This window comes from Letharia columbiana (assembly GCF_014066305.1).
Source record: "Letharia columbiana isolate WasteWater2 chromosome Unknown Sc0000089_s0, whole genome shotgun sequence".
Classification (NCBI taxonomy): domain Eukaryota; kingdom Fungi; phylum Ascomycota; class Lecanoromycetes; order Lecanorales; family Parmeliaceae; genus Letharia; species Letharia columbiana.
Window position 1 is genome coordinate 45,854 of NW_023501134.1, and position 17,126 is coordinate 62,979.

At 48.6% G+C, this 17,126-nt stretch overlaps 5 protein-coding genes across 5 annotated transcripts; 2 read left to right on the forward strand and 3 right to left on the reverse strand.

Annotated features, from left to right (window-relative positions):
• Nucleotides 1-26: 26 nt before the first annotated feature.
• Nucleotides 27-2,516, forward strand: HO173_012668 (uncharacterized protein; the record flags this gene model as incomplete). The annotated part of the gene is made up of 1 exon (XM_037314503.1): nt 27-2,516. One exon carries the CDS (start codon nt 27-29, stop codon nt 2,514-2,516), a length of 2,490 nt encoding a protein of 829 aa, XP_037158612.1.
• A 1,305-nt stretch (nt 2,517-3,821) lies between these two features.
• On the forward strand, nt 3,822-6,119 carry HO173_012669 (uncharacterized protein; the record flags this gene model as incomplete). The annotated part of the gene is made up of 4 exons (XM_037314504.1): nt 3,822-3,897; nt 3,947-3,977; nt 4,030-4,346; nt 4,411-6,119. 4 exons carry the CDS (start codon nt 3,822-3,824, stop codon nt 6,117-6,119), a joined length of 2,133 nt encoding a protein of 710 aa, XP_037158613.1.
• A 1,189-nt stretch (nt 6,120-7,308) lies between these two features.
• HO173_012670 (uncharacterized protein) lies at nt 7,309-8,027 on the reverse strand (the record flags this gene model as incomplete). Its single annotated transcript, XM_037314505.1, has 2 exons — nt 7,309-7,902; nt 7,953-8,027. 2 exons carry the CDS (start codon nt 8,025-8,027, stop codon nt 7,309-7,311), a joined length of 669 nt encoding a protein of 222 aa, XP_037158614.1.
• Nucleotides 8,028-8,160: 133 nt separating this feature from the next.
• On the reverse strand, nt 8,161-9,488 carry HO173_012671 (uncharacterized protein; the record flags this gene model as incomplete). Its single annotated transcript, XM_037314506.1, has 2 exons — nt 8,161-9,278; nt 9,383-9,488. 2 exons carry the CDS (start codon nt 9,486-9,488, stop codon nt 8,161-8,163), a joined length of 1,224 nt encoding a protein of 407 aa, XP_037158615.1.
• A 4,211-nt stretch (nt 9,489-13,699) lies between these two features.
• On the reverse strand, nt 13,700-15,145 carry HO173_012672 (uncharacterized protein; the record flags this gene model as incomplete). Its single annotated transcript, XM_037314507.1, has 3 exons — nt 13,700-13,993; nt 14,152-14,534; nt 14,590-15,145. 3 exons carry the CDS (start codon nt 15,143-15,145, stop codon nt 13,700-13,702), a joined length of 1,233 nt encoding a protein of 410 aa, XP_037158616.1.
• Nucleotides 15,146-17,126: the final 1,981 nt, after the last annotated feature.

A 17,126-nucleotide genomic window follows, 5' to 3' on the forward strand; every position in this document is an offset into this window, starting at 1 on the left:
AACATCTTGTAGGCATACCCTTCGCAATGTTCACCAAACAGTCCATTAAACTCGGTGTATCATTGTGGCTAGGCGTCATAAACGAGAATCCATGTATGGAGCCAAGACTCCTTGCAATAATTGCAGAGGACTGGGAGAAGACTGTAAGGAATCATGTGGGGGTCTTCAGCAGCAAACTCCAACACCTTGACCCGTTCTACATCAAAGAGGAGTTTGCGCCTTCGGAGAAGACCGCCTTGATGAAGAAACAGCAAGCAGCTCACAATCTGATTGCTCCTCATCTTCGAATACTGCAATTCCTCTCCAGCCACTTTAACGCCGGCCGACTTGGGAGTCCAAATTCGCAGCGCATATTTCATAAGCTAATAGTTGGGACTCTGGAAGGACTGAAAAGCTCTGCCGGACATCCTCTAGCTCGTGAATTCCACTTTCAAGTGATTCTGTTTGGGCTCAACATCCTCAGACATGGGACCAGTATCGATCAAGCGGCCCGATGGAGACTGAAAGATACGATCCTAAGCGCTGCGCTGTCTTGGTTCTCTCATCCACCACGATGGTCATTTGGAGGAAATCGCCTGCAGATCAAAGCGGAAGTTCGTCTGATGGCCGATGTTGAATCCGCGTTACGAGTTGTATCTCCTCTCTTCGCGAAATGTATGGGAACACTGCAATCGCTTGCTACAAAACAAGACTTACTCTTGATGCTGGTCGAAGACGAGCACATGCGTTTGGTCGTTTGGCTCTACCCGCTTGATCACGAAAAGCGACACCTTTTCTCGTCGGGGCACCACGGCAAGGTTCCTTCAGATGCAATGCTCTCCTCGGTGTTGAGGACTGCATGGACAGAGAACACTAGCCTTGCTGTACAACTCACTGTTCGCTTCGTATCCTCAAAGCTTACCAGCGAGGTTCGCTCGATGCTTTTGAGGTCTCCAATCCGTGCGATTGCAGAGCCTGACGCACTTCACATTCTCATCGGGCCTTCGCTGCCAGCTGATATCTCAATCCATCTCAAGTATCTGCTCTACTGGGCTCCTGTTAATCCCATTACGGCAGTCACGTTCTTCTTGCCGGAATATCGCAACGACCCGTTCATCATCCAGTATGCCATGCGAGCATTGGAAAATCATTCTGTTGATGTGACATTCTTCTATGTTCCTCAAATCGTCCAAACACTCCGTTACGATGTACTTGGGTACGTTCAGCGATATATCATCGAGACTGCAAAATTCTCGCAGCTTTTCGCTCACCAGATTATCTGGAACATGACTGCAAACGCTTACAAAGACGAAGACTCAAGCATCGAGGACTCGCTGAAGCCAACGTTAGACGTGGTCAAAAACAGGATGACTGCTAGTTTCTCGGGAACAGATCAGTCGTTCTACGAGCGAGAATTCTCTTTCTTCAATGAGATAACGGATATCTCTGGCAAGCTTCGACCTTTCATCAAGAAAAGTAAACCGGAGAAGAAGCAAAAAATCGAGGAGGAGTTGCGGAAGATCAAGGTTGAAGTAGGGGTTTACTTACCTAGCAATCCTGACGGTACCGTGATCGGCATTGATCGAAAGTCTGGTAAACCCCTACAAAGTCACGCGAAAGCGCCGTACATGGCCACGTTCCGCATCAAGAAGAACCGCGGCGGTATGGAAGGGACAGATAATATGCTGGAAAGGACAAATCAAAACAAGGAGACAGGCCGAAACGGACCAGTCACGCAAGAAGATACCTACGAAGTTTGGCAGTCAGCTATATTCAAGGTAGGGGACGATTGTCGGCAAGACGTGCTGGCCTTGCAGATGATTGCCGCATTCCGAGGCATATTCAACAACGTCGGCCTGGATGTCTATGTCTACCCGTACAGAGTGACGGCCACAGCCCCTGGGTGCGGCGTTATTGACGTTTTGCCCAACTCGATATCGAGGGACATGCTAGGTCGAGAAGCGGTCAACGGACTGTACGACTATTTTGTGTCGAAGTATGGTGCCGAGAACTCAATCAGATTTCAAGAAGCGCGAAACAATTTTGTCAAAAGCATGGCTGCCTATTCGGTGATCTCCTACCTTCTCCAATTCAAGGACCGACATAATGGAAACATCATGGTAGACGACGCCGGACACATCCTGCACATTGATTTTGGCTTCTGCTTCGACATTGCCCCCGGTGGCGTCCGTTTCGAGCGCGCGCCTTTCAAGCTCACCTCGGAAATGGTGGCGGTGATGGGGGGCAGTACGTCGTCGCAGTCATACAAGTGGTTTGAGGAGCTTTGCATCAAGGCATTTCTGGCCTCGAGACAGCACACGGAGAAGCTGTGTCACATTGTTGTGCTCATGCTTGGCAGTGGGTTACCGTGCTTTAAGCCGGAGACTATTGCTCATCTGCGGCAGAGGTTTGTGCTGGAGAAGAGCGAGAGAGAAGCGGCCGACTTCATGAGGGATTTGATCAAGAAAAGCTACAGCAGCTATTCGACCAAGGGTTATGATCAATTTCAATTGTTGACGAATGGTATACCTTACTAGGGCAGTGATCTGAATGTTAATGTTTGCTTACTGGCCATTTTTACTTGGCGTAGTTGAATTGCTGGCTGCTGATGTTCCCGTGAGCTGACGCATGTCGTGCAACGTTCTTTGCGTGAAGCGGTTACAATCTTCTGCGCAACAGTAAAGCGCTCATTCCATATATATATGGGGAACTCTCCGGGGCACCTGCCGGAGGGGCAGTCCTCGCCAGCTTAACATCGAGCGAGTCAATCTTTCGCAGCGAGAGGAAATAGGTGTAGGTACATGATAAGGGAAGTAATCATGGTAAGTAACTAAAGTACCTTTGAAAGTAGGTAAAGTAGGTAGGTGGTTTCCGGTTTCCCTAAAATAGAAGGCAATAGAGTAATGCTTGGCTGCCGCCCCCGCTGCAAGGTACGTACCTAAGGTACTGAAGCACGTAGAATAAGGTACTTGTAACACGGGGGGGGGGCAAAAGAGGGCCATTGTCAGCCAGTAGTTTTGTTAAGGCTCACAAATACTACCTATCTTAAAGTACCTTATCCACTTATCCACAATAACTTTACTACTCCATGGTAATGGCGATAACTACCGCCATACTATACAACGTGACAACTCAATTCCGACCATTTTGACGCCCTGAGTCCAATCCAATCCAATCCAATCCAATCCATCATGCCCATTCGCCTTCCTGACTTTCCAAATCTCAATCTTACAACCCTGTGCACCCATAATGTTCGACTGTCTTCTCAATCCGCGTAGCTTCTGAAACACTCTCTACCGCCAAACCCTTTCACACCATAATCCACGAATCCTTGACTCTTGAGAGCTTCCTCCCAGCACTGCACAAGGCACGGCTCCTGCCGCTTCCTCGTCCTCTTCCACATCTGCTTTCTATACTTTGACCGCAGGCAAACTGACTCGGAATACCACGTAAAGCTCCCAATTTCCATTGCCATTTCCATTTCCATTCCTTACTCCTCAGCTCTCACACCACTCTCAGGCTGGTATAATCTGGCATCTCTCACGCCGCTCCGTATGTGTCTATAAAACCACTGCCCATCACGGCTTCATGATTTGACGACTTGACGACAACGAATCTCCTTTCTCCAATACAATTAGACATCTGCCTCTCACTGGTACATTATACTGGTAAAGACAGCAGAATCCGGCCGGAGGATTGGACTCCTCAGAAGTCAACACAGAGGCCCAAAAGTGGTGCTGACGTCCTTCCCGCGACAATCATTTCAAAGAGCTTGGGCCAACACAGATAGAGTACACGGTCTCGCAAATAGGCCCAGCAGGATCGATAGAAGCTGTGCAGCCATGGCGGCTGCGGAGATCCGTACTGGAGGTGGGAGCGTGGACCCGGAAACGCTGTACTCGAGACAGAACTGCATCGGTCTGTTCGAACGCTTCGTACCAGCTGTGACGTCTCTGACATGGCTTAGGTGGTGGCAGCTTTGGAAAGGTGTATAAAGGGTAGGCTTCGCCTCCACCAATGCTGGTGACCCATGCTCATGGTCTTCTCTAGAGTCGATCGACGGACTGGCCAAGCGGTGGCCATTAAAATTATCGACGTCGAAAACGCCGAGGACGAAGTCGAAGACATTATTCAGGAGATCTCTATCCTATCAGAGCTCCACTCGCCCTATGTCACGAAATATCACGGGTCATTCCTGAAGGGGTCGGATCTCTGGATCATAATGGAGTTCTGCTCGGGTGGGAGTTGCGCGGACCTCTTAAAGCCAGGCCTGATTGCTGAAGAGTATATCACTATAATCATAAGAGAGCTTTTGATGGGACTGGACTACTTGCACTCGGACAAAAAGCTACACCGAGACATCAAAGGTAGGATGTCGCGCATGTCCCCGTTCTCCATATCGAGCAGTACCTGATGCTATCTTTCTTCTAGCTGCCAATGTACTCCTCGGAGCGAACGGCCAGGTTAAATTGGCAGATTTTGGTGTGTCTGGGCAGCTCTCTGCCACCATGACCAAGAAGAACACCTTCGTAGGCACGCCGTTCTGGATGGCCCCTGAAGTCATCAAGCAGTCAGGCTATGATCACAAGGCAGACATCTGGTCTCTCGGTATTACCGCTCTCGAACTGGCCAAAGGGGAGCCGCCTTACTCTGACATTCACCCAATGAAAGTTCTGTTTTTGATACCCAAGAATCCGCCTCCAACCTTGCAAGGAGATTTTAGCAAAGCTTTCAAAGACTTTGTCGATCTTTGCTTGAAACGTTCTCCCCAGGAGAGGCCGACAGCCAAAGAGTTGCTGAAGCATCCGTTTGTTCGTCGAGCAAAAAAAACCACGTATCTTACAGAGCTCATTGAACGACACGAGCGATGGCAAGCTGTGCATGGAGATCAAGATTCAGATGATGAAAGCGATGATTCAAGTCAAGAGAGTCAACATCCCAGAGCCGACGATGAAGACCTATGGGATTTTGGCACTGTGAGACCCGCAGGTGGTAGAGGTGCTGGTCTAAAACCTATGAATGATTCTGCAGCGAATACAAGGGCATATAACGGGTCAGCGTCCGGCCCATTCCATAGAAGTCCGGAGCGGAAGTCTCGCGACGATGACTGGGATAATCCGTCTCAGACCCTCGAGGATACTGTTAAAATTACATCCCCATCCGGTCAGCCGCGTGGCTGGTCACCGCAGAGGAAACCCTTAGTGACTACTGGGCCAGTGTCACCTGGCATTGCAGCCAAAGAACCGCTCCCATCATCACCAGCAAAACCTCTACCAAACAAACCATCTCTTGTGCAGACACCATTACGTCCTGCACCTGCATCACGCACACCCCAGGACAAACATTCACAGACATCCGAGAATGATAGAGAAGTGCGACCATCACTAGCTAAAGATATGGAAATCCTCAATTTGGGTCCTGCCCTCAATGCTGCGCTCAGATCACCTCCATTCAAGCGTGACCAGGACCGTTCACCAACGGCAAAAAATGCGCCTACGCATTACGATTCAAAGTACAGCCTTCCAGAAATTCCACCCTATCACTCGACTCCTGAAACCGATGTCCAGTCTCTCCAAACCCTCCCAGCTCTAGCGTACAATCCCAATCAGAAGCGTGGTGAACAGCATTACTCACCCTCCGTCCAGCAGCAGCCTCTGCCCACCAGTTCGTTTGAGGACTTTCTAGCTTCCAAGCATTCGTCGCCATCGCAATCCAAGTACCATGATCGCGACGCAGGGGACCCTCGCAAATCCGGTGACTCGACCAGCTTTCCAGCTCAAGATCCGAACCGAGAACCTACAGCCTCATCAGCAGTGCTCATCCCCGCCCTCAGCGCAGCCCTCGAGCGTCGCACCCACATTCTCAACGAGTCCTTGCAAGAGAACGCGGACAAGGCTCGCACTGCGACGAACGCAGAGCTCGATGCCATGGATCAGAAGGACCAAAAGCGCAAGAGAGCGCATGAGAAGCTAAGGAAGTACGTGATGAAGGCGGCGGGGGTCTTTGCCGAGATCGAGAAGTGGGACAGGGAGGAGCAGGTGGGAATGGGAGGCGAGGTGCAAGAGTTCATGGAGGGTTTCCTGGAGGAGATTCTATTCAGGGTGGATGATTCGCCTATCCCCGAGGGGAAGGGGGCATAGGGGGGGGAGAAGGGAGTTCTTTCGTCATTGATGTAATGCATTGCGGCATGTGTCTGTAAAGCGGGAACGTCAAAGTGGAGCGAAATGCATAGTTGAGCAGGTCGAGAGCAGGGACGGTTTCCCCATGCGCATGTACATCGGGCGTGCGAGGGCAGGGATACTTTAGCAATCAAAGGACCCTTCGACAGGCATCAAGAATGCTCGAATGCAAAGCGAGCATGCTCCGTCTACCATATCTTACGAGCGGTTCTCGAATGTCTTTCACCCTGAAAAGCCCTCGATGCATTCCCTAGATGTGAACATGTCCCTCCACTCGTACTAGTAGCGACACCTAAACTCAACGCGCGCAGCTGCCAGGGAAACAAAAACCGCTCGAGGTTCCATCCGAAGGCGTTCCTGTCGTCACTCTGGAACCCCCCCACCTGTATTCTTCGAGACGATAATCGGGGCGTGAATCCCTACGCTGGTGACGTCGGAGTCCTGGCCGAGCGAGGGCAGGCCAGGTTCTGGGACGGGGTATGAAAGGCGATCGATCGGTTTACGGGCCTACGGATGGATACGTGAATCGATTGCGACCAGCGAGAAGACGAGGAGAAAAGCCCGAAAAGCAGAAGAAGAAGGCCCATTCGCAGAAATCGGTAGAGTCTATCGAAAATCATTCGTCGCAATGCGGCAGTAGGCATAGGGAAAAACAACGATGATAATTTTTTTTGTTGGTCCTCCTACATATTACTTCACCTCAAACTCTCAACCTCAGCCAGCAATACCCATCATGTATATATCCGGATCGATCCTCTATGTGTGTACATGCCCGCGATATCCTTACCCTTACCATACACAACGTCTCCCCACGCTCTTATCACGCATATATGCCTGCAAATGCCCCCCCCCCCGGTTCATTACAAGTATATCGGGTTGTCCAGAGTTGCGCCCAGCTAGATCTACATCGCGCTCCAATGATCATGCCGATGCAAGTGCCCGACATTGGAATGGCAAGGCGGGGGAAGGGAGCGAAGTCATCTGTAAGTCGCATTGAAACATTCCAATCGTTGCTTTAAGTCCCCATAAGTCCCATATGTCGTAATCGTACACATCTTGCCTCGATGACTTCGTGAGCAGAATGATAAAAATGATTTAGATTTGCTGGCCAGCAGCAGCATCGAGAGAGGATAAGTGCCTCCATCTGGGGTTAGTAGGGTCTCCCGGGCGACCAAGCCAGTGCTGGCTGCGGTCCTTCCAATGAGGGCGATTTATGGAACATCTGGACCAGCCTTCTGCCAACACTCGTCTCAAGTTCTGTACCGTCTCTTGCGATCTTGACTTCCCTGTTGGCATTCCAGGGGTTCCTAAGCCCTCGGGTGCGATAAAAGGGCAGTCGGTTGGTGGCAAGCCATTCAATCTTGAATGGCTTGCCAAAAGCCTGCGCGTCACTCGAAAGGGCGGCATCATCGGCGTCTTCCGCCTTCTCCGCAGCTTGTATCATTTCATCGGGGTCGTCAATTTCATGATCGATGATTGGCGCGATTTCATCGTCCTCCGGGTCAGCTTCCCAGAATATGGTGCCTCGGGCAGAGTCATCAATGATACGGCCCTTGGGCGCAAATTCCGTGGCCGCCGTCGGTATCGATCGAGGAACGTCGGGATCATCAGACACCTTTTCGCCTCTAGGAGCCCACTCAAGCCCTGCAGCCGCTTCATCGGTGATGGGAGAAGCCATGCGCGCCACTCCGAAATACTCTCCAGACTTGTTTGCCGAAAAGATGAGATATACATTTTCTGATGTCTACTCGGGGTATAAGCTTGAGCACAACGGTAACGTGGTCTATTGCTCACCTCATAAGCCTTGTTTAACGCATCTTCATTGTGGGATTGAGTCGCCCAGATGCTGTTTCGCACACTCAATTCCATGTCTTCTACTGTCAGACTCTTTAAGACAAAGTATTTATCCATGACCTTAACGGTCGGCTCGCCTGTGCGCGTAGACTCAGCAGCAGCCTCCTCCAAAGCTCGGAAAGATACCTCACGGTTCTGCTTAATGGCTTCAAAGGCCGTCTGCATATAGGTCACAGAGGGCATGAGGGCTGCAGGTCCTGTAGGAACCCCTGGAGCGGAGGTGTTGGGAGTTTCTTCGTAAACGGCAAACCAACCGGACGCCTTGAAATCTTGAGTCGTGGAATCTGCTCATCGCAGCCGCACAAGCCCCCTCGCTTCTGTAATTGACAAATGCGCAATTGCTTTTCGAAATGAGGAATACGCTCTCAATATCTTTGGTAGCATCTTTTGAGAAATGGTCTTTGAGGTCACTGATCACGGTTCCTGAAGGAAGGTTTCCCACCCAAAGTGCATGGCCAGACTGCTTCGGTTTGCGAGGCGGTCCCCTTGGCGATGACGGAACACTTCCCGAGCTCGAACCTGAATTGCCTCTGCTAACCGCTATAGCAGTCGTTAGCCATGACTTTGAGGCGTAGAAAGATCGCTTGCCTGTCAGACTGCCAGGTCTCAGATATGCCCCAGGAGATCCGTAGGAGGAATACGGCATTACAGTACCCGGCGGATAGCCACTGTGCATCGTTCTACCAGCCATTGCGGACACGTCTCCCCCTTGCTGCCCATACGCATGAGTTGACCCAGGACCATAGGATGTGGGATAAGACCCATGTTGCGGCTGGGGAGATTGTCCGTACTGCCCTGGGTAGTATATGTACTGCTGTTGCGATGTCGGAAAATAGGCACCGCCCGGGTAAGAAGAGTGAACAGGGTTGGGTCCACTTGGATGAGAGGACTGTGGGCTGGCCTGCAGTTGACCATAAGCTTGCTGGTAAGGGTACTGCGGGGGGTGCACGGGATAATTTCCAGTGCTCAACGGCGCTTGGCCTGGAAACTGCTGAGCCTGGTAGCTTGACGAAGTACTTGAAGTGCCCGCTAAGAACCGCTGTGAGTCTTGATGCGACATCTGAGAGGAAGTAGTGTTTTGGTATTCTGGCAGCGCTCCGGCCATTGCGGACATACCAAACGCGCCTGGGGATTGCCCTCGACCCATTTGATAGCCTGTGGTCTGTTGTCCCGGTAAATTGAAGATTTGGCCACCCGGAATTTGGTGCTGAGGAGTCGCCATCTGCACCTGGAACTGGTAGGGAACATTGCCGGAGGAAGCATTTTCTGCTATTTGGTCAGCACTCGAGGGGAAAAGAAAGGATAGAGACGACAGCAAAATGATGGGAAGAAGTAAAGAAAAGAAAAGAAAAAGGAAGGGAAAAGCCTACGGGCTTGAGTGGGTCTTTCCCTCTCGCCTAGTCTGGTTTGCGCCGAAGGTTCCACTGTTTGGGACCCTGGTGGCAACCCTGCCCCGTGCACATTTCCTTCCACCATATTTCTATCCTCGACAATTACCGGCAGGACCGCCCACTGCTGAACCCACAGTAAAGGCATGTCAGTATTCATGTCCGAACTTGAAAGTAAAGGAATACGTCGAGGGCCCCGCGGGGAAGGGGCAGTTGAAGCTATACCTTTCGCTGCTACCTCCTATATGTAGCTTGATAGCCTCAAGCAATCGAGAGTCAACCCGTGGCGAGGATCGGAGAAGTTGAGGTCCGACTAGATGTATTTTCAAGGCTGCCAGAAGATGCTGATTCGAAGAAAGAAGGAACGGGTTTCCTGAATAGGGAGTGAGATGTTCATTGACCTGTCCTGTTGCAGCAGAATCTAGTGGCAAGCAAGTGAATAAGTGATGGGTCTTCCTCAACGGGCGTGCCAAGTAGATTTGCGAAGCAAGGTGAAACACGATTGGATTGTACGCAGGAAAGAAAGTGACAGGCGGGCTGAAATTAGCAGGCGAATGGGAGAAAGGGCAGCAGCGAAGGGTTGAATAGAGGCCATTCGGCGGGGATGAATGGATAGTGACAGGAATAGATCAACTTGACAGCAGGCCCGGTGGAGGAAACTATCCGGCATTACTGGGAGGGGTGAAGATGGCTAAAGACCCAAAGCATTGTAGGTTGCACATACCCTTTGCTTCAAGTGATGGTGGCGAATATGCGATGCTGACTATCGATTGGTTGTTTGCCTCATGACCCCGGTTGATTGATTCCCAGTTTTGAAAGGTCGGACTAGATGTTGGTGCATGAAGCTATGAGAGCTGAAAGATTTGCAGTGGATCTTGGTGGCAAGCAGCAAGCCGCAGGGAAGAAGTTGAGAAATTCGGAGAGGCAGAAGTCGAGGAGAGGCTGATGAGGGACGGAGAAGAATGAAATTGATTTTGTTGATTTTGGGATATAGGATTTATTAATTAATGAGTTTTGAGCGAGTGTGGATGAGCATGAGTGGTCGAGGAAGATATAGGATCCGGGGGGGGTTTAAATGATTATACTTACAACTTCTTTTAGCATTTTATCTCATCAATCAAGACTAATAAAAAGAAGGGAGGAGGAAGATGTTTACTGCGTCACCAGTGTGACTGTCTTCAAGTGGCAATTAGCAAGGGTGAATTGATAATCGGTAGGCAATAGGCCCAGCCACAGCAGTTTGCCCATCCTTTTTCGCTCTAGATCTCCAACGCAGTCCAGACTTTCTTCACCACCAGGGGATAACCCTAGACCCTGAGACCCTTGTTTTTTGAACCATAGGGCAGGGATGGCCCTGAGGCTCAGCATCTCTTCTACTTTACTTTTCAACACCAGTCAACCCAACCCATACTCCCAATCCCCCCCCCCCCCAAAGAGAGCCAGACATGCCTGTCACTCATGCTTCAGCTCCTCGCTGCTTCCGTCGTCGCGTCATTCATTCATTGCTTGCCGTCATCCCTAGCTAGCTATCACCTCACCACCATTCTTGCCACTCACAGACTCAGAGTGGCAGCACGACCGGCTTACCTAGTCACGAAAATTGGCAATGACTTTGACCTAGCAGGCTTCTGTTTCTCTAAAGTACGGAGGTTGCTCCGATGTAATGTACTAAATCCAGTAGCGTACCTTGCTAATAAGGACCAATCTCCTTATTAGTCCCGCACAGGCGTCTTCCCTGGAATCCTTCTTGCGCTTTTCTGCTGATCAAACGCTTCCGGAAATGCTTGTCCACCATTGCCTTCCTTGCAATTGGTGCATTCCTGCGATAAATCCAACATGCCGAATATCGACCTGTCCGACGTGCCGTACTTGGCGCGCCTCGAAGCTGAAGTGTCAGACGTGTGGAGTGAGCTTTGGTGGTCAGGCTTCTCCGTGCCTTTTCCGGCTGCCTCATGAACCGTATTCGCCAGAGCAACCAAGTGCACGACGTCTTCCGTCCATGTACAGTATTATTGAGGAAAGACTGGCAAAGGGGGATGGATCTTCGGTCTGCGCGGGCTGCGGGTCAAATCATCATTTGGCTTTACACAAATGTAGCAGCGATTGCTTGCTACTTTTAAGAAACCGTTGATGACAGGATCAGCGACGGGATGGACGAAATCGGCAGTAGTAGGAGGAAAAAGGAACTTTAATGAAGACGTGTCTGGAATCTGGATACTTTGGTTCTGTGGAAGTCGCGGAGAAACGGGATCGGCGAGACATCAAGCCTCCAAGCGCCACAAGGATGCGGTACAGTACAGGGATGCAGGATCATTATATCAAGTACTCTGTAGGGGGATAACGACGATAATCAATGACATACTAGGGGGGCGGTCACGGAGACTCTTTGCTTTTGCTCTGATAGCCACTTGGGCTTTGGAGAGAGAGAGTTCAACGCCACGCCGATGACATCAGGTCGCATACTCTCACAATCCGCTTTGACGGTTTGACCATTTCCATGGGTTTTTGTTATCGGCGGGCTCGGTGAGCACCGCCTCTACGAATACGGTAACATTCAGGGGGGGGTTTCTTTGGTTTCCCTTTTTCTCCCGAATGGCTTGAAGATGGAGGTAATGACACTTTCTCAGTGGGTCCCTCGGGTATATGAGCCACTGAGCCACAGGTCCTTTTGGTAGCAAGGGCCCTTGGCAACCTCGGCTCGGTAGCCGAGCGAGCGCTGGGGACAAGCACTGCCACGAATGCCACGAATGCCACGATCACGATTCAAAGTAAGATGCCGATCTTACATTCTCGAATGTCTCGAAAGTCCAAGGCCACGAGGCTTCAGGGGTAGATTCTAAATAGGGTAACAAACTGCTTGATGGCTGCACCAGTCTCGAGTGTGGCACTGGCACTGGCACGGGCATGAGATTGGCAGATGGCACCAGAGTGGCGTAAGTACAAGTACCTTACTTTGTGCACCGAGCAGCAACATGCGCTCTTTTGGGAATTGTGATTTGGTCAGGCGGCAACCATGCCTTTTGAAGGCCACGGTCGCGCCCCAAAGATCTAAGGTATCGAATGTCGTTTCATTAATTTTAATGATTGTAGGCTTTGCGACGGAACGATTCACTATTATCATTGTAGGAAGTAGCCCCCGCTGCAACACTCACGTAGGAAAAGGAAAGGCAAGGAAAGGAATGCCGTACCTTTTTTGTGGCTGATGAAGTTTCTACTTTACATACTCTCTCTCTAGTCCCTACCCTCACCACCATGTACCCTGCTTGCCTACCCGCTGTGCATCGGCACCACCGGGAAAGGGGAAATGTGGGAGAGACCATCTCCGTGATGCTGTAAATAGCACCCCCTCAAATCAATCCAAGGCATGCCCAATTGAACAAGGTACATGTACTTCAAGGTACCTCGGTTGCCTCGATTAAGGTACGCAATGATACATGTACTTTAGCTTCCAGTACCGGGCCCGGAATGCCTAGACCCAACACACCTAACAGACCCAACATGTCTTGCCTCCCTGCCTGCCTGCCTCACTTGACCAGCGAACCCAACGGCAGTTGCGACTGTAATTCCTTCAGCAATTCTTACATTTTGGTGTAAGCTCATAATAAAACGACGCTTTGCTAATAATATGATACACATTCACTTCTTGGACCACGCCATCTCGCATGCTATCGGAAAATGACTTCTCATCCTCAGATTGCAACTGACCATGGACGAAACTAGCCGCCTTTCCACCTACATCCCGTGCTATGCCAGCAAGTCTCTATCATACTGATTAGCCGCGACCACACTGGTACGGCTCCGGATGACTGCTCGGCACACATTTACTACCGGCACCTTCCTCTTTTTCTCTCTGTGGCTGACCGACAAAGGCTAGTTCTTCGGACGCTCGACAGCCAGCTGTGATCACGCTCACGGTGATTGGGCCTCACCGAGCCATTCCGACATGGACGTTCTATGGCATCTCCCCGTCCCCCACTGAGGACGTTTCGACCGCCTCCATGGACGTCATAGCAAGTGATTATGGACCTGCCAAATAGAACTCTCGATATTTTGTTGCAAAGAAGCATTGAAGGTATAAAGGAAGGGGAAACCTCGGCATCTCTTTTACAATGTCCATAGCCTTGTCTGAGAGGCTGCCCAGTGCTCTGGTCGTGCAGGACATCTTGAATCCAGCCCAGGTTTGGCTAATCCAGTCTGGGTCTTCGTGACGACCCCGATTACCAGAAGGCCGCAGGGCAGGCCCAAAGCATCCAGCTGAAAAGAGGACTAGTCCCGAATGATTTGGAAGATAACTGGAACTCAAGGAATACGGACAGCTTGACCAACGCTTCCAGTCTCGAAAACTTCCACCAGGCCTGCGCCAAGGCACTCTGCCAACGTCCAATCAAAGGAAAGCCCATAAAACTGCTTCCATCTTCGAGTCCGGCTTGGCAGAATTCCTGTAAATTCGCCCCTGTATTTCTTTGCTTTGGCAGCAGGGTCATCAGCAGATATCCCCCCATCCCATTTCTCACGAAGGAGGTAAATTGGGATTTCCCGAAATTTCGACTTCATGGCAAGAGCGACAAGATGGGAACGAGCAGCACTCAAGAGCTATAGGACATTTCGGTGTCAGCATTTCTCCATCAGAATACAAATTGAATTACAAGACAGGTCTTGAAGTGGTAGCGAAGGCGAAACAAAAGAAGTACTCCCGGAAAATGTCTTGCGACTAAGAAAGGATTGTAGATTAGGACAAAAAGGCGCCGTACCTTCAAAAAAGCGCCGGTGCCTGGCAGAGACAATCTCAGTTCTACTCCCTCGCCAAACGCCTCCGACGATTGCTGCTCAGAAGACCTCTCCAATTGGGAACTGCTACGCCGGATGCCACCTCTTCCCCCAGCACCATATATGGCGCCTTCTCCCCCAATAGCAGCCATGGAGCCAGACGCTGCTTTTGCAATAGTTGAGATTGAGGTTAAATTTCCAGTAGGCCCAGAATCGGGGCCAGCAAAAACATTCGTGGAATTCAAACCCTGAACAGAAGATGTCAGGAAGCCGGCACGCATAAGTGCTGTAATCTCTGCTGCCGAGAAAGTACTAGGTGGGATCTTTAGAGCCATTGGCTTTGTCCGGAGACAGACTGAGAATTTATCTAGCATTGAGGGTCACTGTCTGCGGGTCGAATTTACAAAATAGTATAAACGTACCCGCCAATTCTTGACTGAGCTCCTCAGCTTGCCTTAGTAGCCTTTCGACATCTTTCGAGAGTATCAGGCTCTCGCCTATACTCGACCCACCGGTGCCTCGTCCAGGAGTGACCAATCTCCTGACAATGCCAGCTCTTGTCAACTCTGCAATCTCTCGCTCCGTCTTGGTGGGCGATTGGGTCAGAGCATGAAGATGGGGTAAAGTGACAGTTGGAGGTAGAGATTTTCTGAAATTAAGGATCTCTGCAATCCTCGTACTGTTGAAACCCCCATCCTCTGGAATGGCAGTAAACATATGGGAGTGCACGTATTGTATTGATTGAGCCACATCTCGTAAGGAGAGGTCAGATGCTAATGACTTTACAATGCCAATATCGTCAAGACGGTCTCCAAAAAAACCATCATCGTTATCAGCGACGTCCACTTTGGACTTGGAGCGCTGGATTGGTTTCCTTTGAGTGAAGTCGGTCAAAGGCGACGATGCAGAGCGTCTTAATAGCTGCTGAGGTCTTTTCGATATGCGGGAAGAACGTGCGGCTGAATGGCCAAGAGGCATGATACAACATCAATGTTTGATGAAATATCGATAGCGGATAGCGTAGAAAACAGAGAGTAGGAGGTAGAAAGTCGAAAGTAGAAAGTAGAGAGCCTGGAGATATGCAAACCATCAATATCACTCTTCATATTACCATATTCACGGCGTATTCACGGCGTATTGACAATGCCTGTAGGGTACTACTTAGTTCAGCTTGGCCCCACCGGCCTTGAGGTGGGTCTAGTAGAAACCCTGCCAAGACTTATTTTTTGTGTATTGCCCGATATGTAATATTCACACCCTGCGTATATATGATCCTCAACAAAATGCGTAACTACGTGATATGGCCTTTTTGGAATTCTTGAAAAGGTCGAATAAATAGTCAATAGGCCCTCGTCAAATTAGAGCTGTGGTGCGTGGTTAAGTAGCTTCCAATTCCATTCCACTAAAACTCAGCTAACTCAGCCATAGCAGCGGCACCAGTACTCAGAACGCCGTACGTCTTAACAGACTCATGGCTGCGGTAGCCCGATTAGCTGAAATAACCGAGACATCTCCATGGCTGCGGTAGCCCAATAAGGTGGAATAGTTGAGACCTCTTCGATAGCCCAATAGGTGTTAGCCTCTCCATGGCTGCGATAGCCCAAATAGGTGCATAGTTGAGACCTCTCCATGCTGCGTAGCCCAAATGGCTGAAATAGCTATATTCTGCTGCAACAAATATAATTTTTTTTTTTCAGAACTGTCCCAAATGTCTTAAACTTCGTATTTATCGAGAATTTCTGCAAGCTATAAAGTCGTATATTCAAATACCTCCTGTCTCTAAAATGTCCTAGCCCCTCCATTCCTCGTCCGCTTTAGTTCTTTTCCGTAGCGCGTCAAACTATTAATATTTATCCTCACCCTATATCCTTCATTGATAGATTGTATGTAGGGAGGATGGCTTCAGTCTCATTTTCATTAGACATGACACGTCAACTTGTGATTCGTAGTCCGACTATTCGCTCCGCTCATAGTAGTCCTCAACTCAAAGACGCACTAGTCTTAAAGACGCGAAAATCTATTATTCCTTTCTAATTCTATATAGATCTCGTTCTATAACTTAAATCCTAATAAATACATTTTAATATATATATACTAGCTTTTATAGACTATAATTTAGCTTTCGAATATAAGCCTTAATAGCCTTATCGACCTTTTCTTATTAAATTTCCTTAGCCCGAGTAGCTCGCTTTAGAGCCTTCTTCGCCTTTTCTATAGCTATTTCTTTTATTATAGTTAGAGATTTACGTATTTAATCTACTAATATCTATTCTTTCTTCTAGATAATCGTCTTTAAAAGTATCTTATATACTCGCTTAACTACGGCCTCTTTATAAATAGTCTTAATATCTTACTTAATAATTTATCTCGAGTAGCTATTAGTAATAGATTCTTTTTATAAATCTAAGCTAATAGCTATTCATATACTCTTTAAAATAATAAAAGTCTAAGTAGTAAGTAGTTCTTTAAATTATTAATCGTATTTAATAACGTCTTCGACTTTATAAGAGGGTTCTAGTAAGTATAAGAGATATAGACTCATCTAAAGTTATAGCGCGAGGTGCTAGATTTCTAATTTTTTCAAGTACTACTTTAGAGTTATAGGGTATAAAATTAGTTCTTTTAAAAGATCGAATATATAATACTAGGCGTAAAGGTTTAGATTTTTATTTAATTAAATACTACGAGAAAGTTGAGTCTATTAAAGTCGCTACTTTTAAGATATATAGTCAAATCTATAGTCTTCGTATAATAATATTTAAATAATTAAAAGTATTTTATATCTAATAACTATATAATATATATAGAATATAAGAAAAGTATAAATAAGTCGATCTTTAATTATTAGATAAATATATAAAATTCGTAGATATAGTAAGATTCGAAGTCGTCTAGAATTAAGACTCTTTATTCTCTTACTTAACGATAATAAGAAAATATATTAAAATATAGTAGTTAG